Raw genomic sequence first — 22,863 nt, forward strand, 5'->3', positions numbered from 1 at the left:
GCTGATGGTGGCCATCGCATGGCATTTATAGACCTCCCAACTCAAAAAACAATTCTTTCCCTTTTGTATCAGTTTCTTCATTTTGTCCCACACAGGTTGCTGTTCAGCTGCCACTCAAACAGCAGCTGGAATGCTGAGTGTTATGCAGTGTTGTCCTTCATCTGCTCCATCAGAAATGACAGTTTAATCACTAGCACAGTAACAATTCGATCCACTGAGCCGATCGTCTCACACTCGCTGTAGATGATCATCCCTGTCACTCTGAGGGCACAGATAAGGACAGACAGCACCATCGTCACACTTGGATCCGGAGTTCTTCTCCTGTCCCCCCCCCCGTGTTACTGCTGTTTTCCTTTTGTGTCCTCAACTATGGCATGCTGTGTGTGTGTGTATATGTGTATGTCATTGTGTATGTGGACAGAAAATGTATAAATCCAGAGCAAAGGATCTACTAAAGGGTGGCTGCAATGAGCTACTCCGCCCTGACATCCTCACAGCCCTTTACCAGACCACTATGGGCAGTAAGGTAAACAAAGAGAGAAGGGAAGAATGATAACTCTGATCTCTGTCCACAAACAGGCACAAAATAGACCATGTGTTATATATCATAAGACTCAAGTCATAGATGGAGGTGACTTTGTTCCTCCCTGCTGTTTGTGGACAAGGTCTTATCACATAAAATCCCCATCCTGCAGAAAATCTCATCCAGTCATTCCATTTAAAAGTGGCTTTAACTCCCACGTAGTCCATCCTTCTTCCATGCTCTAATCCCTCCATCGCTCATTTGCTTTTCTTCATGGGCAATTCATTACCGAAGCTTTAACACTGCACTGGTTGCCCAACTGCCTTTGAGCAATTTGGTATCTAAAGTCAGAAATGCAGTAAAATGTAGTACATTATAGCTTCCACTGGAATTTGTTAGTTTTTAGTTCCCAGGGTTTTTTTTTACATATAACTAAAAGACCAAAATCAGCAATCACAGAGTCTTCTCTTATGTTAAACTCTTATTTATTGAGACCACACTACACTGTACATTAGCCTCAGACTGCTGAACATCTTAAACCATGTGGGCACTGCAGACTTTCATCACTCGATGGTGGTAACACATTTCACTGTCTTCATTGTCACATGAATAATGCATCCCTCTGTGCACGTGTCTCTCATCGAGCATGCTTATAAGCTTTTCCATTGCTTTGTTTCACTCAGTTGATGTTGCATATTGATTTAATTAATTATAACTACATGCTAGCCAACTCGCTCCGATAGTGTTTAAAAGCTATCCAAGAAAAAAAACAAGTAATTAATTTTTCCTTAAAATTAGGATATGCAATAACGTCTCTAGTGATATGCAATAACACTAGAGACGTTTTAAAATTAGCGCTATCATCTCAACTGACTCTTAAGAAGCTGAAATAGGACTTTTTTAATCTATAGCAGTAGCGTTGTATATCTATAGTGTCTGCAAGACTTTTTCAGATGTTTTCTTGGACAGTTTTTCTACCACTTTAGAAGTTGCTTGTTATATTCATAAAGACAAGCAAATTAATACAGCAGCAATTTCATTGCATGATGCTAACTTTCTTTTGTTTTCACATTATCCTTGTTCTATCAGTGGAGGTATAGAGAGCAGTATGAACGTGCCAAGGACAAGTTCACCTCTGTTCTGGAGACTCCTGAGTATGAGGCCCACAAACGCAGCAAGAAGATCAGTGATGTAAGTGTTGGGTTTGCAAGGTTTTTATTATTATGTTTAGATTTTTACAAGAACTTGTGAAGAAGCAGTGGTGTTTTTTGTGTTTAAATTTCACCTGTTACTATCTACATCTGCTTAGATCATCTACAAGATGGAGTATAACAAGACCAAGGCAAAGGCTTATACCTTACCTTATGACACTCCACACCAACAACACATGAAGAAGGTCAAGGAGATCACCAGCAATGTAAGTCTGCGCTGCACTTTTAAAATATTCTTTCATACACTGGCACAGGAAACCAAAATACAAAATGTACTTTTGTATATTTTATGTGTCTTGCAGCTGAAGTACAAAGAGGTGTATGAAAAGAGCAAGGCCCACATCAACATGGACCCCGAAGCTCACGAGATCCGTGCCGCTAAGGAGGCCTACAAGAACATCAGCAATGTGAGCATCTCGAGTGCCAGAATTTTCAAATGACATTTTTAAACCCAAATTTCTGCTAACATCCAGCATTTGACTCTGTTTTATTTTGCTATATTTCTAGCTTGACTACAAGAAGAAGTATGAAGCAACCAAGAACCAGTGGATCTGGACAGCGGACAGGCCCGACTTTGTCAATGCTGCCAAGAACTCCTTGCAGCAGAGTGATGTGAGTTGAGACCTCTTGTTTTAATGTGTTTCATTTTAGCAACATGCAGCACTGTTGCTCTCTTTTTTTCACCGCCACATTTTACCAACAGGTTGAGTACAAGTACGACAAAGAGATCCTGAAGGGCTGCGTGATACCTGTGGTTGATGACAAGTTAACCTTACTGTGCATGAAGAATGCTGAAATGGCCAGTGAGGTAAGTTTCCCCATTCTTTATTAGAGACACTATATCTAGTTAAAACTACTAAAGGCCAGATAGTGATGCTTAAGAATGTGATGTTTAATGTTCTAAACGGCTTCTTTTTTCATTTGCCCATCCCAGGTGAAATATAAACAGAAGTATGAGAAGGAAAAGGGACACTACATGCCTGTCCTGGACACTCCTCAAATTCTCCATGCCAAGGCTGTGCGTGTTCTGGCCTCAGAGGTAAGAACTGTTCAGCAAAAAATTAACTGTACTGTATACATATATAGTATACCCTTAGGTAAAACTTATGAGTATGAATTTTTAACTGTTTTTATTCTTCATCAGAGCAAATACAAGGAGGCCAGTAAGAAGGAAATGCAGTCCGGCTCATTCACCACCCTGTCCGACACTCGTGATACTGCCCACAGCAGGACAGTCAACAAACTTGTCAGCGGGGTATAACTGTCTTACTATAACATGCGTTTTACAAAATGAGCTCAGCCAGCGTGTAACCCTGGACTGTTTGTTTGCAGCTGGGCTTGATGTGCTGTTCTCTCTTTTTAGAAAGTGTACAAAGAAAAGTTTGAGAAGGAAAAGGGCAAGTCCATATATAACCACATGATTGTGCCACCTGATGTTCAGCATGCCATGGACGTGGCCAAAAATCAGAGCAATGTGAGTCATTTCCACAACTGGGCTAAAACAGTTGGGGTAGTTGGACTTGGTGGTAATTTTTTCAGCTTTTCATAGTTGTCTGTGGATGTGGATGTCAGGTTTACTATATTGCATCTCCAACTGGACAGGTGGCCTACAAGAAAGATGCCAAAGCCAGCCTGCACTACACTACTGTAGTCGACCGTCCTGACATAAAGAAGGCTACCCAGGCTGCTAAACTCATCAGTCAGGTAACCATGAAGTACACTGATACTGACTCACCAGCTCAGTACACGTAAATGTGTTTAAAGGCTCAACTCAAGACAAAAGAAGAGAAAAAAGGAGCATCCCTATAGTACCCATCCCTGTACTGTAGTTTCTACATGTTCACCTGACTCTTGTTGGGTCTTGTGTCCATCAGATTGGCTACCGTGAGAAAGCACGTGAAGAGGCCAGCCGTGGAGGCTCTCTAGCCCACCGCCCAGATATCGCTTTGGCAACTGAGGTGTCCAAGCTGACAAGCCAGGTACACTAAATGAATTTACTCACCTGTCTCATCAAGCCCTGGACAGTCGGGTTCCTTTGCCACTGGGTCGCTACAATTGTCATCTCATAGAAAAGGCTTCCCTTGTTTATTAATGTATTCATTCATTTATTTAGGTGGCAGCCAGCTGGAAAGATCAGCTGCCTGGATTTTAACTGTCAGATCAGCTTCCACAAGCTAATATTAGCAGACTAGTAGTGCTGTGGTAGATGCTTAGCAGCAGTCGTGTTGGCCTAATGATACAACTACCAGCTCTTCCACTCCGCTTCCTCTGCCATCCTGCATTATAATCCATGTTACTCCATGAAAGTAGATATAGATGTTTAACTGCTCACACCAGTGTACATGTCCCACCACCATCCTTATACCTGTCCTCCTCTTCCTCCATCCTTCTGTGCTATAACTCTTCTTCTCAACCTTAATCTCTTTCCTCTTCTGTCTACTTCCATAACATCCTAGTCTGTGTGTTCTCATCCCTCCATCTCACTGCGCTTTGTAGGTGGAGGATAAGCCCTCCCTCCATGGAGCAGCTTCCTATGATACCCCCCTGATGCGCCACATTAAGAAAATGAGTGCGGTGACTAGTGATGTAAGGAGGTTTATGCCCTAAAACTGACGGACTGCTGCTGCCTGTCTGTCCTCTCTGTCTCTTTGTCCCCCTTCCTGCTGACCCACAGACTGGCTGAATAATACAGGGTTCACTGAGCCTTTAAGATAAACATCTGGAACTTTTGAGAAAATATTGATTCACAAATCAAATCTTACAAAGTTCCTATTTGATTTGCTCTTTCTTTTCTTTGCAGTGTCCACCCGCTGCTTTTTTTTATATTTCAATAACAAGATGTGCCTCATTGCTAAGCATAGAGAACAGCGTTGCTGCATTAGCTGCCTGGCGCTAATACTATGTGTTTATTTAAACTGTCTTTTCAGATTTTTCCCAATATTTCCCTTTAAGTCTCCATGTCTGTTTGTTTCTGAATGTGGACAAAAGGCTTTTCTAAAAATGAACAACTTGAATTGTTCTTAAAAACATGTGTATGCCCAGTAGTTCACCGTGCTGTGCTCCATTTTCATCGAAATCCTAAGGGGTGGTGTAGGCCCTCCTAAAATTTTACAGTAGTGAAAAGTTAGCCATAATTCCTGTTAGATATACACATGTTTTTATAGCACACCTTTTCAAACGTGTTCCTGTGTTCTGCCTTCACTCTAAAGTGGTTTGACCTGTGGAGCCAAACCACACCTGACCTGCGTCTACAACCACACCGCCTTACCTTTTCCATATATATTTTATTATATATGAAGTTCATGTTTGTGTTTATGTGAATCACAGGATACTTTATTTGCATATGTTTACAGTACAAAGCATCTTGTCTGATCAATTTGATCAACTTTAAAGTTAATAAATGCATCAGAATCAGTTTTACATTTGCAACCAATCTATTACACCATAGATCATGCTTTTCATTACTGATCTACATATTTATGAAAGAAAAAAACAAGTTAAATACTTAAAATGTGGCGCAGAGCCTGTGCAAAGCTTTTATAAAACTATCTGCAAGGAATCTGAGTCACTAATCAAATCCAAAAACAACTTCCTGTTGTCCTTCAGTTGTTTTTTACTATGATGGAGACGTCAGCTGATGTTGGTTTCCTCTCAGTCAATACATAAACTAACTTGTACACATATCCTACGCTAATAACAGGTGAAGTACAAGGAGAAGTTTGATAAGGAGATGAAAGGAAAGAAACCTCAATATGACCTGAAGGAAAGTAAGATTTACAAGACTCTCAAGGAAGCCAATGTGCTGGCCAGTGAGGTGGGTGCTCTCATATCTTATCTTCACTTCACACCATTTTTATCATAGGCCAAAAAAATCATTCATTTTTTTCCATAGTTATTATACTTTTGTATAGTTTGTCTAATTGGTTTATCTATGGGAGTAAAGCAATATCTGATTTTGGCATCCTGGTGTTGTTACTAGAACAGAGACAAACTAAATGTATCCTAGTAATTCTTTACATTTCTGTGAAATTCACCATTTCAAACAAATATCGCCCATTATATATTACCATAGTGTCTAATTAATGTGACTGCTATCAATATAACACACAGGTGAAGTACAAGGGTGACCTGAAGAAGATCCACAAACCTGTGACCGACATGGCCGAGTCCCTGTCCATGAAGCACATCACGAGCACCAGCAAGCTGTCCAGCGACGTAAGCTACCTGTGTGCCTATTAACCTTTAACCCTCTCACATTCCCGAACAGGAAGCTGCAGCGAGCGAGTTTGGTTTCGTTGCACAGTGTGCCGTTCATTAAAATGTGTCTGAACTCTATTTCCATCACCTCACAGTAACAATCGGCAAAATGTAGCAAACTGCTGACCATCTCATGGATTTATGCACTAAGCTCCATCATAAAAGACATCCATCATTCTCTGACCTCATCTGGTAGTGATCTTTACCCATCTCACTTTTGACCTTTGACCCTGAATACTATCACCCTCTATAACCTCTACTTCTTAACCTTTTCAGTGACTTTTTTTCCCCCGTAGTTCAAACAAAACTAGTCTTTTATTAATGTTCACTTAACACCGACTTCCTCTTCCTGCCTTTTGTAGATTTACGATTATTTTAACATAACTCTAAAAACCCTTATGTTTAAATGCTATTATGTTTCTTTCTATCATAAAATATGAGGTTTTCTGCTAAGTAATGACTCGCTGTACTGAGCTGCCTTACTTTACTGGGAATCCCCCATAGTACTGCTACAAGAAGAAATTTGAGGAGAGTAAGGGTCACTACCACATGATTCCTGACACACCAGAACAGCTCCATCACAAGGAGGCTTCTGAACTTCAAAGTAACGTAAGTGGTTCATACTCCCGTGGGGCAACGAGCACTCGACACAGTAAAAAAAACACTATTGTGGGTTTCAACTGTGTCAGACAGTTTTCCTTCCTACTGTCGCCAAAGTGCTTGCTCATAGGGGGTCTTATGATTGTTGGGTTTTTCTCTGTGTGTATATTTTTAGGGTCTACCTTACAATATAAAGCGCCTTGAGGCGACTGTTGCTGTGATTTGGCGCTTTATAAATAAAATTGAATTGAACTGAATTGATAATACTTTCTATATTTATTAAACTGTAACAATTTTAATGGGCCAAACAAAGAGGCAGATGTAGAATTGGATATTTATTTATTAACCATTCAGTTTCGGGAAGGCATTTAACAAAAAATACAATCAGTCATTTCTTTGCTGTACCGTAGCAGAGATTTTGCCCACACAACTGTCATTGTGTTAGTTAAAAAAATGCTGTTAAAATTGCTATTTAAAAAAAAGAAAATATAAAATAAAAACAAAAAATACTCATTTTGTAATTGTTTATGATATAGCACTTTATATTTGGTATTATAGTTTTCCTTCCAGGGAGTCATTCCTTTCTTATCAAGTCACTGTTAAATACCTTGATTGCATAATCAATCGCAGTGAAGAGCCGTGCAAGCTTTTCATTTCTGTTCTCATTTACATTAATTACAGTAATTTAACTTGTCTTGAATCTTACTAGATGGATACACCTTACAGCTTTTCTGTTTGATTTTCCTAGCGTACAGAAATGAATGGAAACCATGTGATATCCCCACAGTGTTTCTTTCCTTTGCAGACAGTTGAGTATATTTGTGTGGGTTGTTACAGGTGAAATACAAGGAGAAGTATGAGAAGGAGAAGGGCAAACCCATGCTGGACTTTGAGACACCCACATATGTGACTGCTAAGGAGGCTCAGCACATGCAGAGTCAGGTAAATAAGCCTTCTGTTAACCTCTGCCATTGAAGTACGTACAGATGCAGTACGTTTTCCCATTGCAGACCTCTCTTAAAATCTTTAGTGCCTCCTTAAGCGCTATATTAACCTGTATTGTGTTGCCTCTTGTTGCTAGTTGGATGCAAAGCCATTGTTTATGTTATGCTTACAGAATGATTGTAAAGTATGGAAAACATTTTACAATGCCTTTAGTAACTTTATTACACCAAAATAGTCGCAAAATGTTTTGAATTGCAGAAAATTCACATCAGTAGCTCTTTACAGTCTTCCTATTGTAATACTGTGGCAGTGTAAAATGTGCTGAAAGTAAACTCACCCAGAAGCTTCTGTATTGTTCACTTAATGCTATGACAGGTTATTTTCCTGCCAAGATGTCAAAGTAAAATATGTGTTTGGCCTTTTTCCTGGAGCCTGGATTATAGATTTTAACTACAATACGATATCCTAGTGTAGTTCCTTTTTCACAACAAACACCTCTTGCACCTCCACACATTAACTCAGACACATTTACATACATCAGATATACAGTTATGGGTGCTATTATGAGCAGAATGGTGCAAACAAGAATGAAGGTAGCTGCATTGTGAACCAGCACTGCTTGCATGTGGTTATCTGAGCTCTGTCTGTCCTTGTGTTATCTCTGTGACCAATAGAAAGACTATAAGAAGGACTTTGAGGAGTACATGAGGGGAAAGAACCTCTCAGGCTTGGAGGTCACCCCTGCCATGATTCATGTCAGACACGCCACCAAAATAGCCAGTGAGGTAACTAAAGGACAACTTACATCTGATGGTGTCTCCTATTTACCTCACCCAAGCTTCATAATCGTACTAAGACAACATCACAATCGGTCTCTTTTTCTTTCACCACTTTTTTTAGCCCTTCCCAGTTTGCCTTTTGCAGTATTATTAGTTTATTATTAATTTTTGCATGATTGTCTACAGAATAATAATGACCCACCCATCCTCCGGCCATCATGTGTCTTGCAGTAAAGTACTCAACTAATATTGAATAGATCTTCATTTTACAGTCCTTCACCAAGTAGTAGCTTACCACCAACTTTATGTGACAAGACTGCATGCATGTAATCATTTGTATGAAGCAACAGTGATTTGGGGGTGAAATGCTGATGTGAATTCCCATCTTGTTGATTTCCTTGTTGTTTTAATGATGATTTTGTTTCTGCTCTTTCTGATTAAATGTGTTTCAACTTGTTTTTTTATTAGGATCCTGCCAAAATCACCAACGTCTCCAGTTTTCTCTGTAACAATATCACTGATTATAATGATAATACATAAAAGCAGTGAATGTGTCTCTGCGTAACTTGGAAAGACTTGGTGACTTTGAGCTTTTTAAAGGCAAGCAGCAGAACTTGCCGACTGTATCGTTTGTCTGTCTGTGTGCTTTGGCCTGGCCTGCCTGTGTGCCCTTCTCTGCAGTCTCTCTGTTCTTCTTCCGTCCTGTAGAAAGAGTACAGGAAGGATCTAGAGGAGGGGGTGAAGGGTAAAGGTCTAACTGTACTGGAGGAAACTCCGGAGCTTTTGAGAGCAAGAAATGCCACTCAAATCCTGTGTGAGGTACGACTGACCGAGAGGTGATGCGAACAACATCACGCTCTCATCCGAATGACTTCCAACAATCTTGCTCTTCACGAATCCCATCCCCTCTTAACTAAGCTTCACCACTGCACTAAAAGTGGGACTGTTGGGTTCACTCTTCCTCTTGTCCCTGCTTTATGATGTCACTAATTTCCCATCATTGTATTTTGTGTTTCTTCACCATAACCTAACCTTCATCTGCACCCTATTTAATTTTGCCATGATTTTCACTTGTACTCATATTTATTTGTGTAATATGAATCCTACAAAAATCAACCTCAGTTGTACCCAAAGCACATCTTCTCTTCTCTTCTCTTGTTTTTCAGGTCAAACATGTAATGTTGAATTTTTATAGAATTTTAATGACTTTATCTTTTGTCATAAGTGATCCCGGTGCTAGCAGATCTCTTGATTTAATTGTTTTGTTGTTGTCGGTAGTAGAGCAGGGCGATATGGCCAAAAATATTTATCACGATATATATTTGAAAATTTGCAATAACGATATAACTGACGATATAATTGATGCGAGACAAAATACAACTCCACAACATTACTAGCGCAAAAAGACAACCTTTCATTTATTTTCACTTAAACAAGAAGCTGGTTTTTATGTGCATTAAAGCTATATAAAAATTTAACAGTGCAAATGCAAATTCCTTGCTAAAAGTTTAACCAAAAGGCATTTCCAGTAGAAATGGGCTGACATATCCTGAGCATAACCATGTATAATATCCACTGCAGTTAAAAAGAGGTGCTTTGCAACATTAAACTGCAGTGTGCAGTACGTATTTTTCGGACCATAAGGTGCACGGGATTATAAGGCACATTAAGCGAAACAAAGCAGTCAGATAAATCAAACTTTATTCAACTCATTCTTCTTGCTTCCTCCACTTCTGTACCATTGATTCATTAATGCTGGATTCTATCACAGCTGCTCTGTTCCCATGTTGTTGCAGTATATTAATGACTAACCTCGTATTGTGGATGGATTATCTCAGTTGTTCTCCTGACTGAAGTTTAGTCCGTTTACAGCATCCTGCCATGCGATTGCATTTGTCTCTAACTATCAGGAACCTTAACGTTAACTTTTATAAGTGGAAAAGTGTTAGGTTCATCCTCCAGCTTCACTGTTTATGTTATGCTAACATAGCTGTGTGGCTAGCGATCACGTAGCACATCATTATATACCAGGTAGCCCAACTTCAGTAACCCTACAAACGTCACTGCTGTGTAGCTTCCTGTCTTCATTTATGTTGGAAGTGATAGCAGAGCTGTACGTTTGAATTTTTTCAGAAATCTCTCAGTCAGAACATGCTATATCATGCTTAGGTAACTAGCGAGCTAACTTCCGCTAGCTTCCTGCTAACTTCTAACTCCGTTAAATGTAATCAATTATGTTTTCATGGATGCCTGGAAGTTAAACTTCATGGTTACACCTGGTAAAGCAGTAATGCTGATCGTTTTATTAAAGATGAAAGAATTTAGACTGTTTTTAACTCTCAGTGATGCTGCAGTGTTCGTTTGACTTTGGGACCTGAAGATACGGAGTTTAGGACCCAGATTACTCCCAGATTTAAGAGCATCTTAGTCCGACAAATACGGCAATAACGACGGCCCGCTTGCATGTTCTGCAAAAAAAAAAAAAAAACAGTGCTTTGTCGTGTATCTGACGGACAAACACCAAACCAGTTCCACATCACTGAAGTTGCACCATTTTTACAAACCAATTCTGGTTCATCTGTTTCACTCAACAATCGGCCATGTGCGTATGAAAACAAAGGCACTGCGCATGCGCGTTTTACTCATATTCTATCGCGATATTTCATTTTCCTATCGTTGCCTAACATTATACCGGTTTTACCGTGAACGGTATAATATGGCCCAGCCCTAGTCGGTAGTGTTGTTTTTGAAAAGATATACTCTGAGTGCATTTGAGGTTGATTTGTAGATTGCAAGATAGATGTATAATGACTTAATGAACAAACTGAAGAAGTAGAAATAGTCTGTTTTATGTCATGTCTCTAACTGCTGACTGCTGTTGTTTTATTTTCAGTTCTGTGTCGAGCTTCACACTCAGTCTTGTTACCACATCTGTTATGTAGATTCTGCTAACTTTCTCTATTCCCTGACCCCTCATGATTTCTGGTTTTGCAGCCCTCTTCAGTATGAATGAGTAGAAACCCTGTTTTGTGTTTTTTTTAGAGTAATATTATCATGTGTAAAAATTTGTAACTTTTGGTGTTTACAGAGAGAGTACAAAAAGTCTCTGGAGCAGGAGATCAAGGGCAAGGGAATGCTGGCTTTGGCTACAGACACCCCAGACTTTATGAGAGCCAAGAATGCCACGGAGATCCTCAGTCAGGTCTGAATCTTAAATGTTTTTTGCATCGCTTTCTTGGAGCAGTGATTTCCAGAGTGTGAGCTGCAGGCCCCTGATATGAAACGAAGGTATTATGAATTAATTATTTATGTAAAAGAAAAAAAGAACTATTTTTGCTCCAGAACACATGCTATATCTCATCATTAGGAGGGAACAATTAGATTTAAGATTAAGGTAATCAGATAAGTAACAACCAAATTAAAAGAAGACAAAGAAGGAACTATATTTACAACATATTCTGTGTCAATCAGAGTTGTGATTGCATGTTAAGGTGGACTGAAAAGGATGCAAGATTCCAAGAGTAACAAAAGTCGAACATTTCAACTAGACAGAGTAAGACTGGGCTGATGAGAGGGCTAATTCTTCACACTAGGCTGAGGCTGATTAGGGAAGTGGAGACATGTGGGGAATGAGACACAGGTGAAAAAAGTCAGCACAATGACAACATTGGAAGTAAACTTACATAATGCACAAAGGAAAACCAAGCTTTGAGGAAAATGGGAACTAACTAAAAGACAAATGCTAAATATAGAGACAGCACACAGACACAAGAAAACAGTGAAGGAAGTAAACACAAATAACAAAGTCAAAGTAAGAACTTGAGTAAATACAAAATGACAGCTCAGGTCAATTTATATTCACGAACATAAAAACAGGCATCAAAAACTCAGAACACAAGAACTAGGCTAGAATGGTACAATAAATAGAACTAAAGTTTGGTGAAACTATGAGCACACGTCCGGTGTTAGGAATATCTGTTAATATTTTCTGCTGCATTTATGATCAGTGCTGACTGGCTGTTTTTCTTTTCCAGTCTAAGTACAAGCAGACCGCTGAGATGGACAGAGCTAGCTACACAACTGTCATCGATACCCCTGACATCATCCATGCTCAGCAGATGAAGAACATCGTCAGCCAGGTAGATTACTGAACTGATCCAGCCACCACTCTCATCAGGATAAATCATTAGCATATATAAAAAAATTCACAAATTGTATTCTCATCCAAACAGAAAAAATACAAAGAGGAGGCTGAGAAGACCATGTCTCACTATGTACCAGTCCTGGATACTCCAGAGATGCAGCGAGTCCGCGAGAACCAAAAGAACTTCAGCACTGTAAGTAACACACGAGGAGTTACGCTGCGTCCTGACAGGTCAGCATGTCCTGACTGAGGTTCTTTCAGCATCTTGTGTCTCTATGTGCGTCTTTATAGATGCTGTAAAATTATATTTTCAGTATTTTATATGTTTGCAGGGGCGCCACCAAGGGGGGGCCACAGGGGGGCCACTAGCCACATTCCAAAATTTGCTGCCCCCCCACCGAATGCCCCCCTGGCAAGATTGTCCAATGTTGGTAATAATTCTAATAAACATGGGCACAAAAGAGAGGAAGACACCATATATTTAGTCATTTAATCCTGTTTAAAACAGATTATTATGGATTTCATAATATTATTTGGTTTTCATAGAGACCAAAGCTAGGCATAATTATTCTTTTCTCCCTATGTTTTTTGCCATATTTTTCAAGTAACCTATATTTCACAACTGCATAATAAAACTGGAAATTCTGTTTTTGCTGTGCTACCCCATTATTTTAGTTGTGGCCCCTACATGGCCACCCCTGTGAAAAAATTCTGGAGGCGCCTCTGTTTGTATGTACTGTTTTAATGTTCTACTCCAGTTAAGTTTTGTGCACTGTATGCCTTAATCAGGGATATACGTGAAGATTTGACCTCTTTTTCATTGTGAAACATCTTAACTGCACTTTTGTTTTTCTCCTTGTAGCTTCAATACCAGACTGACCTTAAAAACATAAAGGGCAAAGTGTCTACTGTAAAGGACACTCCTGAAATGCTCCGTGTTAAAGAGAATACAAAGAATTTCAGCTTGGTACCTACTCCGTAATATTTTTTCTTAACTTTTTCTAATATCACATTTTTTACATAATTCTTTGAATTAATTTTTTTGGGTTTGGCGTTCCACATTTTTTAACAAACCTTGATATGCAGCCCTTCTTTATTTAGAGCAAATTATTATTATTTTTTTTTTAACTTTGCAAAACAAGCAGTTTTTAATTTGTGCATCTAACTCTTAATCCTTGGTTCTATACTTTAACCTTTACTTAAAACTCTTAGTGCAGAGGTTGTGGTGTGAAACGCTTTGCTCAAAGTGTTGTAATCAGGCAAAATGCGTGTGCTTTATTTTTAAATGTTTGTATAGATGTTTGTCTCATTCTGTGTGCTTTTGTTGACGTGTGCTCCCAATGGTGCAAGATAAGTAAATTAGCGCTCAGTGAGGCTAACCACTCGTTTATGCTTTCATTCCTCGTCCGTGTAAGATTAAGTACAAAGAGGATTTGGGAGGAGGAACAGCTTTGCCCGAGACCCCTGAGATGGAGAGGGTTAAACGCAACCAGCGCAACGTTAGCACGGTACTCAACAGAGTGACCCTGCCCTACCTCATTACTCCTCAGCCACTCCTCCCTCCATATTTCCTCCTCCTCTAGCATCAAAGAATAAAACCAGACCTGCCATCACATCTAATCTATTCAAATAATAATTATATATCCAACTGTTTTTGTGTTTACAGAAACCTGTTTTTCATTCCTTTTTTTTTTTTTTTTTAATTTATTAAAGGATCTTTTTGGAGCCCAGAAAAATCCCTAGATGCTAAGAACTAGATGACCAAAAGTATGTGGAGACTTTCTTGTGCCTTTGTTTGGGGCTGTTAGTTCACATTTGTTCATTTTAGAGGACTTAACAGACTTGGGTACATTAAAAAAAACCTTTTATATTTGGATCCTGACAGAATCCAGACCTCATCATGCAGACTCAGCGTTTGAACTTATTAAGAATCTTGTGGCTGATGTGGAGCAAATCCCTGCAAACACATGAATGTCCATGCTTTTAAAATGCAGTCTCAACAAAACACGGTTGTATTATTTGTGTATCCACATACTTTTGGTGATATAGTGTAAACAGATGGTGTTTCCACTGTGAAATAATTTGAATCTTATCGTCCACAGGGGACTGTGAGGGCTCTCATAAAAACTCATAATTAATTTCATCTGAACCTTGAAGTGATAAACTAAACTAAACATCACCCACATGCACCTACATCTGAAAACCGATATGATCAGTAACCTTTTCATTTCAGTTGTTCTGAAGTCAACACCTGAAATGTGTGCGTTATTTTTAAATGTTTGTATAGATGTTTGTCTCATTCTGTGTGCTTTTGTTGACGTGTGCTCCCAAAGGTGCAAGATAAGTAAATTAGCACTCAGTGAGGCTAACCACTCATTTATGCTTTGATTCCTCGTCCGTATAAGATTAAGTACAAAGAGGATTTGGGAGGAGGAACAGCTTTGCCCGAGACCCCTGAGATGGAGAGGGTTAAACGCAACCAGCGCAACGTTAGCACGGTACTCAACAGAGTGACCCTGCCCTACCTCATTACTCCTCAGCCACTCCTCCCTTCATATTTCCTCCTCCTCTAGCATCAAAGAATAAAATCAGACCTGCCATCACATCTAATCTCTTCAAATAATAATTATATATCCAACTATTTTTGTTTTTACAGAAACCTGTTTTTCATTCTAATTATTTAATTGTTTAGATTTATTAAAGGATCTTTTTGGAGCCCAGAAAAATCCCTAGATGCTAAGAACTAGATGACCAAAAGTATGTGGAGACTTTCTTGTGCCTTTGTTTGGAAATGTTAGTTCACATTTGTTCATTTTAGAGGACTTAACAGACTTGGGTACATGAAAAAATAACCTTTTATATTTGGATCCTGACAGAATCCAGACCTCATCATGCAGACTCAGCGTTTGAACTTATTAAGAATCTTGTGGCTGATGTGGAGCAAATCCCTGCAAGCACAACAGTAAATGCAACACATGAATGTCCATGCTTTTAAAATGCAGTCTCAACAAAACACGGTTGTATTATTTGTGTATCCACATACTTTTGGTGATATAGTGTAAACAGATGGTGTTTCCACTGTGAAATAATTCGAATATTATCATCCACAGGGGACTGTGAGGGCTCTCATAATAACTCATAATTAATTTCATCTGAACCTTGAAGTAATAAACTAAACTAAACATCACCCACATGCACCTACGTCTGAAAACCGATATGATCAGTAACCTTTTCATTTCAGTTGTTCTGAGGTCAGCACCTGAAATGTGTGCGTTCTTTTTTAAATGTTTGTATAGATGTTTGTCTCATTCTGTGTGCTTTTGTTGACCTGTGCTCCCAAAGGTAAATAAGAATAAGTAAATTAGTGCTCAGTGAGGCTAACCACTCATTTATGCTTTCATTCCTCGTCCGTGTAAGATTAAGTACAAAGAGGATTTGGGAGGAGGAACAGCTTTGCCCGAGACCCCTGAGATGGAGAGGGTTAAACGCAACCAGCGCAACGTTAGCACGGTACTCAACAGAGTGACCCTGCCCTACCTCATTACTCCTCAGCCACTCCTCCCTTCATATTTCCTCCTCCTCTAGCATCAAAGAATAAAATCAGACCTGCCATCACATCTAATCTCTTCAAATAATAATTATATATCCAACTATTTTTGTTTTTACAGAAACCTGTTTTTCATTCTAATTATTTAATTGTTTAGATTTATTAAAGGATCTTTTTGGAGCCCAGAAAAATCCCTAGATGCTAAGAACTAGATGACCAAAAGTATGTGGAGACTTTCTTGTGCCTTTGTTTGGAAATGTTAGTTCACATTTGTTCATTTTAGAGGACTTAACAGACTTGGGTACATGAAAAAATAACCTTTTATATTTGGATCCTGACAGAATCCAGACCTCATCATGCAGACTCAGCGTTTGAACTTATTAAGAATCTTGTGGCTGATGTGGAGCAAATCCCTGCAAGCACAACAGTAAATGCAACACATGAATGTCCATGCTTTTAAAATGCAGTCTCAACAAAACACGGTTGTATTATTTGTGTATCCACATACTTTTGGTGATATAGTGTAAACAGATGGTGTTTCCACTGTGAAATAATTCGAATATTATCATCCACAGGGGACTGTGAGGGCTCTCATAATAACTCATAATTAATTTCATCTGAACCTTGAAGTAATAAACTAAACTAAACATCACCCACATGCACCTACGTCTGAAAACCGATATGATCAGTAACCTTTTCATTTCAGTTGTTCTGAGGTCAGCACCTGAAATGTGTGCGTTCTTTTTTAAATGTTTGTATAGATGTTTGTCTCATTCTGTGTGCTTTTGTTGACGTGTGCTCCCAAAGGTAAATAAGAATAAGTAAATTAGCGCTCAGTGAGGCTAACCACTCATTTATGCTTTCATTCCTCGTCCGTGTAAGATTAAGTACAAAGAGGATTTGGGAGGAGGAACAGCTTTGCCTGAGACCCCTGAGATGGAGAGGGTTAAACGCAACCAGCACAACGTTAGCACGGTACTCAACAGAGTGACCCTGCCCTACCTCATTACTCCTCAGCCACTCCTCCCTCCTCTAGTATCAAAAAGTAAAACCAGACCTTCCTTCACATCTAATCTCTTCAAATAATGAGTTTACATTCAACTTTCTTTTTACAGATATCTGTCCTCATGCTAATATTTCATTTTTTATAACTCATTAGAGGACTTTTTCTTGCTTCCACTGTAAAATAATTCACAGTTTATCATCCACAGGGGACTTTAAGAGCTTGTATAGTAATTCATTGTTAATTTCATCTGAACCCTGAATAAACTAAATAAACTATAAACTAAACTAAACATCACTCACGCTGAAAACGACCTGCATATTTTTACATTAGTCCCTTTAAATATACATAAATATGTCTGGAAGTCAGTATGATCAGTAACCTCTAATTTCAGGTGTTCATGTTGTTTTTATGAATAACTGCACCGTGTATGTGTCTACAGTACATACTGTGCTTTTGTTTGTCACCGTCTGATTTTGCACCTGTGTAACTTATGCAATGGGCAGATACAGTACAAGGACTCTGTGGGTCAAGGCACAGCCATACAGGATCTGCCTGAGGTGAAGCGGGTCCGAGAAACCCAGAAGAATATCAGCCTGGTAGAGGAAAAAGACTGCAGTGACCCTAATATGACTTCCTTATAATAACTCCCCCCAAACGCCCTCTGATCTCACCTTACTTATCTAGAAAACTTTACCTTTCCTGTATTTAGCGCTCCTACATCCTAACCATGTTCCATATGTCATTTCCTTTTACGAGACAAAAATACCCTCCCTTTCCTTATTACTCCGCTTTGGAATTTTTTAATTTTTTGAAATTCCTTCCTTCCCTCCTAAATTTAAAACTAATCATCTTTTGAGTGTGTTACAACAATAATTGACTTTTTTGTGCTGTTTTATTCAAAGCATCAATACAAAGAAGGCGTGGGACGAGGCACATCAATATCAGAGACACCAGAAATGGAGAGAGTTAAACGCAATCAGCAAAATATTAGCACGGTACTCCACTGCAGTGAACCCCTAGTCTCCGATTTGCATCCGTTCATCCCTTCACCTCAAACAGTGCCATAACAATTCTCCTTAGCCTCCAGTAGATCTTCCCAGTAGTTGTTGTGTGTGTCTAACATAAACCTGCTTCTTTATTTTTTAGGGAACGATGTGTGTTTAATTTCATGTTCTGTCTCTGCTGTGATTTTTAGTGCCGCTTGTGGCTTTTTGTCTGCGTGTTTTTCTGTTATTGATCTGTTACTTACTTTTTTTTGTACTTTCTCTGCATGAATCCCCAAATTTTTGTTGGTTAGATAAAATACAAGGACTCTCTGGGTCGAGGAACAGCTATACCGGATCTCCCTGAAGTGAAGCGAGTCAAAGAAACCCAGAAGCACATCAGCTCGGTAGTGGAACCGAACCACGTTTGCTCCTAACTGTGAACAGTAGAGTCCTATAATAATGCCTATCATACACTTCCCCCTTCCTCATCATCTCTTGCTCATCTCATCAAGCTCCATCCAGGGCCCAGACTGCCCATCCATCTAATTTACACCCTTGCCTTTTTCTCTTTATTACTTTAATCCTCAATCATCAGTCCCCTAAACTGAATTAAATCTTCCTTTTTGGCCTGTGAGTCTACTATCTTCTAACCTGCAGCTCATCTTTCTTCACATTAAGCTGCTGTGTGCTGCTCTTAATTTCCACTTCACAGCTAAATCTCCTGCTGAAGCATTAGGGATGTTTGTCTCCACGTACAACCGAGATCCTGGCTGCTCAGCAGGAGCTACCAGGATGGATCACTCTATAGGACCAATTTCTCAGACGCTGCTTGAATATACTGATATATACCAAAATAATATACCAAAAAAATGCCACCAACTAAAGAAATGACCTCTCTGAGTTTAATCAATCTCGGATATTTCCAGAAAACTCCTCCTTGTCTATGAAAGCAGTCCTATAGGTGTGCGTGGTCTGTATGTGTTTGAGTTTCTGATTGGCCCCTCGGGGTGCTGTGCTTCTTCCCTGTAGGTGTTGTATAAAGACAGTTCAGCCAAGGGAACTCCTGTGGTGTTTACTCCAGAGATGGAGCGGGTGAAAAGGAACCAAGAAAACATTAGCTCGGTACCTTTCAGAACCTGTAGAACATGTTCTGCTGAAGAAATGTTCTACTCCTACCTCTTTTTAACCCTTCTCTAACTCTGATGTGTCCCCCTGGCTCTTGTTAATCGTATTAATTCACCTGACTGCACTCTCTCTCTTTTTTTAAATATGTTTAATACCTCCAGCTGTGGTGTGCCTGTGCACATCATAAATGCTAACCTCTCCTGTTGTTTTCCCACTTGATCTTATTCCTTTCGGTCTCCCACTGAAGATTGGAAAATAACTTTACTTCCTTTTAATAATTCGCCCACTTAATAAAAGTCTCCCTGCTAATTCATTCCAGTAGTGCCATAGCTCATCCCTGCCAGCAGCTGCCTGTGTCCTCTTGGCATTAAGTCTCTCTGACCACACCTCTTGTGCTGTGGATGCTAACGGCTATTGAATGATGGTTTGGGAGTGTGAAATATTTTAGATCCTTAGTACTTTTGTTCTGTCATTTCTAGGTTCTGTACTCTGACAGCTTCCGCAAGCAGGTCCAGGGCAAAGCCGCCTTCGTTCTGGACACACCTGAGATGAGGCGCGTCAGGGAGACTCAGCGTATCATTTCTGGGGTAAGTTTTTGTGGTTGTTTGATTAATTTCTGTTCTAAGTGGAAAAGTGCTTTTGTTGTTACTTGACTACTTGAAGAGTAAGGCTTCAGTACTCTTTGACACATCATCTCAAAATGATTTAAAACAAGAATCTGGTCACCAGTCTTAAACAATGTTTCTACACAAAGACAAACTAAAATTAGAATTGATTCAATAATGAAGAAATAATGGATTTGGTATAGAGAAAAAAGACAGACAACACATTTTAGTATTTTAACTAGTTAAAGTGGAGGCTGGCATTGATGCCAGTTTGGTTGGCTCGTGCAAAATGGGTCCATCCACCCTGCAGCTTCACTTACCGTGTTTCGTATTTGTGCACTTCAGGTGAGATACCACGAGGACTTTGAGAAGAGCAAGGGCAGCTTCACTCCCACCACCACTGATCTTGTGACAGAGCGCGTGAAGAGGAACACGCAGGACTTCAGCGACATCAGCTACCGTGGCATCCAGAGGCGCGTGGTGGAGATGGAGAGGAGACGTGCCATAGAGCACGACCAGGAGACCATCACTGGTAACGACAACAGCAAGCACTTCTCTGAGCTTTAGGAGTTGTTAGCGTGTTAGCAAAAAATAAATAAAACTGAAAGACAAAATACTTAAAAATAACATTCTGGAGAAAAAAAAGAAAAGGTCAGACTATCTTTGAATTTAAAGCCTTTAAAGGCTAAGTTTGGAAAGACATATTACATATTGCATGTACTATTATTTTATATCATTATACACAATGGTATGTATAATTAGCTTTATTCAGCAGACATACCTGAAGCTAAACTGTAATACAGACTGTTATCGACTGATCTATTCATCTCCTCAGATCTGCGTGTGTGGCGCACAAACCCCGGCTCTGTGTTTGACTACGACCCCGCTGAGGACAACATCCAGTCCAGGAGTCTGCACATGATGTCAGGTGAATGAGATTCTAGAGGATCGATTCAGAGAGCCAAAGCTTTAGTTATGCTCCCGACGGATTTATTCAAAGTTATCATTAAATGTCATGGAAGCTAAGTGACTGGCAAAGGATTATGTATTGCTTCTCGTGTGTGGAGCAGGTGTGTCACTGATAGTTAAATAAATAATACGCATTAGAAATAATGTCTTAAAGAAGCCTCTCACCTAATGCTGTTCTGACAGTACAAGCTCAGCGTCGCAGCAAAGAGCACTCCCGCTCCACCAGCGCTTTGAGCGGCGTGGCTGATGAGAAGTCTGAGGTGTCCCAGGATGCTGACCACCACCTGTCCCTCTACAGCAATGGCTTCATGACCTCCTCTATTGGTAACCCTCATCAGACTAAACAGCAACAAATACACTTGAGAGTGAAGATTAATTTTCCCTCTACTTAATCTGTTTGTTATTTTAACATCTTCAGGCTACCAGCATGCTACTGTGAAGACCGTGGAGCTGCAGCAGAGGTCATCTTCAGTGGCCACCCAGCAGACCACAGTCTCTTCCATTCCCTCACACCCCTCTACTACCGGGGTTAGTAACATATATTTATATTGTACATACACTCCATTCGCTTTACGTGGTTTAACTTTTTTCCTGTGGGGAGTGATGCTACAGGTTAACAGAAAAATGCCACATTAACTCTGATGATGCTTGGCGTAGTCAGGTAAAGCAGGTTTGAAACGTTCAGTGAGATTATGATTATTTTAGTACATCAGTTACATTATTTTCTGGTCGCAGCAGATGGCCGCCCCTCCCTGAGCCTGGTTCTGCCGGAGGTTTCTTCCTGTTAAAAGGGAGTTTTTCCTTCCCACTGTCGCCAAGTGCTTGCTCATAGGGGGTCATATGATTGTTGGGTTTTTCTCTGTATTTATTATTGTGCGATCTACTGTACAATATAAAGCGCCTTGAGGCAACTTTTGTTGTGATTTGGCGCTATATAAATAAAATTGAATTGAATTGAATTGAATTGAATTATTTTATTGCCTGAAGAAAAGAAGCTGAATTTAAAATTTCTGCTTGTTTGTTAAGTGTGTCCGTCTCACACTGATTTGACTTCTTTCCTTCAGAAAACCGTGCGTGCCATGTATGACTACACCGCAGCCGACAGTGACGAGGTGTCCTTCAAGGACGGCGACGTCATCGTCAACGTGCAGTCCATCGACGAAGGCTGGATGTACGGTACTGTTCAGCGTACCGGCAAGACCGGCATGCTGCCAGCCAACTACGTTGAAGCAATCTAAAGACAGAGCCCGCCCACGGTCCCTCCGTAGTGGGCGAGATGCATCCACAGGGCAAACTCATCAGTCTTCTTGTGATCACAACTGTGGCTTAGTGCAATGTGTAGCTTGTAGTGTCTGTACTTGTGTTTTACTTGTATTGTGATTCTCGTGGAGTCTGTCATCATTAATATGCTGCTGCCCCCGCTCCCTGTGGATGTGATATTAGCTTCATGCCATGACCCATATAAATAGATCTGATTATACATAATGTGCCTACTACGAATGACAACGTGTGTTAGATTGTTTTAACTATTCTGTTCCTGTCCTGGAAAAGCGAGGCTAACACACAAACTGGCCCTTTGATTTTGTACATTTCAAACATTTCATTTACGTTATTTATCATATTTTTGTCCAACGTATTTTCTCTGAAACACAATGGGCTCGAAAAGTTTCATGTAACCCTTTTAATGGAGAGTCCATGTAGAGAAAATATGAACGTTAGAAAGGAGTAAGTCACCATCTACCTCCTCCATGATGAAATCATGAGAAGCTCTATGCGCCAAGCCTCAGTTTTCCCTCCTTTATAACGAAGGCTGGCCACTAGTAAAATGTGTGTTTTGTTTCTCCCGATTATTTAGGTCCTGGCTAAAGCACGTCCTCTACCTTCAATCAGTAGCTAATAAAGCACACCAAGTTCCTGCACCACTCTGCCTCCTCCTCTTTATTTACTACAGTTTTGACTTTGGGCATCTTCTTCTATACATTTCACTCATTTTTTTCTTTCAGATTCTTTCATTAGATCACTGCTAAAAACTCTTTTCACTGCACCAGTCGAACAGTAGAAGTTCCCCGAGCCAAATACAAAACAGTCTAGACACGAGCCCTTCTCAATTATCGGTTCTTACGTCCTTCATTCTTTTCCTCACTTCCTCCCCTTGTATTAATCCCT

General features: G+C 39.8%; 1 protein-coding gene across 1 annotated transcript in view; it reads left to right on the forward strand.

Annotated features, from left to right (window-relative positions):
* Window positions 1–22,608, forward strand: part of neb (nebulin) — a 69,676-nt gene extending 47,068 nt beyond the window's left edge. Inside the window, exons 108-142 of the mRNA XM_063497579.1 lie at window positions 422–526; window positions 1,613–1,714; window positions 1,833–1,940; window positions 2,037–2,141; window positions 2,242–2,346; window positions 2,438–2,542; window positions 2,669–2,773; window positions 2,879–2,989; window positions 3,098–3,208; window positions 3,337–3,438; window positions 3,609–3,713; window positions 4,231–4,320; window positions 5,435–5,548; window positions 5,845–5,949; window positions 6,496–6,600; window positions 7,429–7,533; window positions 8,211–8,321; window positions 9,024–9,134; window positions 11,404–11,517; window positions 12,350–12,454; window positions 12,548–12,652; window positions 13,322–13,426; window positions 13,875–13,967; window positions 14,865–14,957; window positions 15,877–15,969; window positions 17,516–17,608; window positions 17,915–18,007; window positions 18,310–18,402; window positions 19,028–19,120; window positions 19,603–19,710; window positions 20,074–20,260; window positions 20,564–20,656; window positions 20,881–21,021; window positions 21,116–21,225; window positions 21,762–22,608. Coding sequence (XP_063353649.1) covers window positions 422–526; window positions 1,613–1,714; window positions 1,833–1,940; window positions 2,037–2,141; window positions 2,242–2,346; window positions 2,438–2,542; window positions 2,669–2,773; window positions 2,879–2,989; window positions 3,098–3,208; window positions 3,337–3,438; window positions 3,609–3,713; window positions 4,231–4,320; window positions 5,435–5,548; window positions 5,845–5,949; window positions 6,496–6,600; window positions 7,429–7,533; window positions 8,211–8,321; window positions 9,024–9,134; window positions 11,404–11,517; window positions 12,350–12,454; window positions 12,548–12,652; window positions 13,322–13,426; window positions 13,875–13,967; window positions 14,865–14,957; window positions 15,877–15,969; window positions 17,516–17,608; window positions 17,915–18,007; window positions 18,310–18,402; window positions 19,028–19,120; window positions 19,603–19,710; window positions 20,074–20,260; window positions 20,564–20,656; window positions 20,881–21,021; window positions 21,116–21,225; window positions 21,762–21,935 — 3,798 coding nt within the window. The 3' untranslated portion in view covers window positions 21,936–22,608. The remainder of the gene's footprint in view (window positions 1–421; window positions 527–1,612; window positions 1,715–1,832; window positions 1,941–2,036; window positions 2,142–2,241; window positions 2,347–2,437; window positions 2,543–2,668; window positions 2,774–2,878; window positions 2,990–3,097; window positions 3,209–3,336; window positions 3,439–3,608; window positions 3,714–4,230; window positions 4,321–5,434; window positions 5,549–5,844; window positions 5,950–6,495; window positions 6,601–7,428; window positions 7,534–8,210; window positions 8,322–9,023; window positions 9,135–11,403; window positions 11,518–12,349; window positions 12,455–12,547; window positions 12,653–13,321; window positions 13,427–13,874; window positions 13,968–14,864; window positions 14,958–15,876; window positions 15,970–17,515; window positions 17,609–17,914; window positions 18,008–18,309; window positions 18,403–19,027; window positions 19,121–19,602; window positions 19,711–20,073; window positions 20,261–20,563; window positions 20,657–20,880; window positions 21,022–21,115; window positions 21,226–21,761) is intronic.
* The last annotated feature ends 255 nt before the right edge of the window (window positions 22,609–22,863 follow it).

Source organism: Pelmatolapia mariae, linkage group LG16_19 (genome assembly GCF_036321145.2).
Source record: "Pelmatolapia mariae isolate MD_Pm_ZW linkage group LG16_19, Pm_UMD_F_2, whole genome shotgun sequence".
NCBI classification, from domain to species: Eukaryota; Metazoa; Chordata; class Actinopteri; order Cichliformes; family Cichlidae; genus Pelmatolapia; species Pelmatolapia mariae.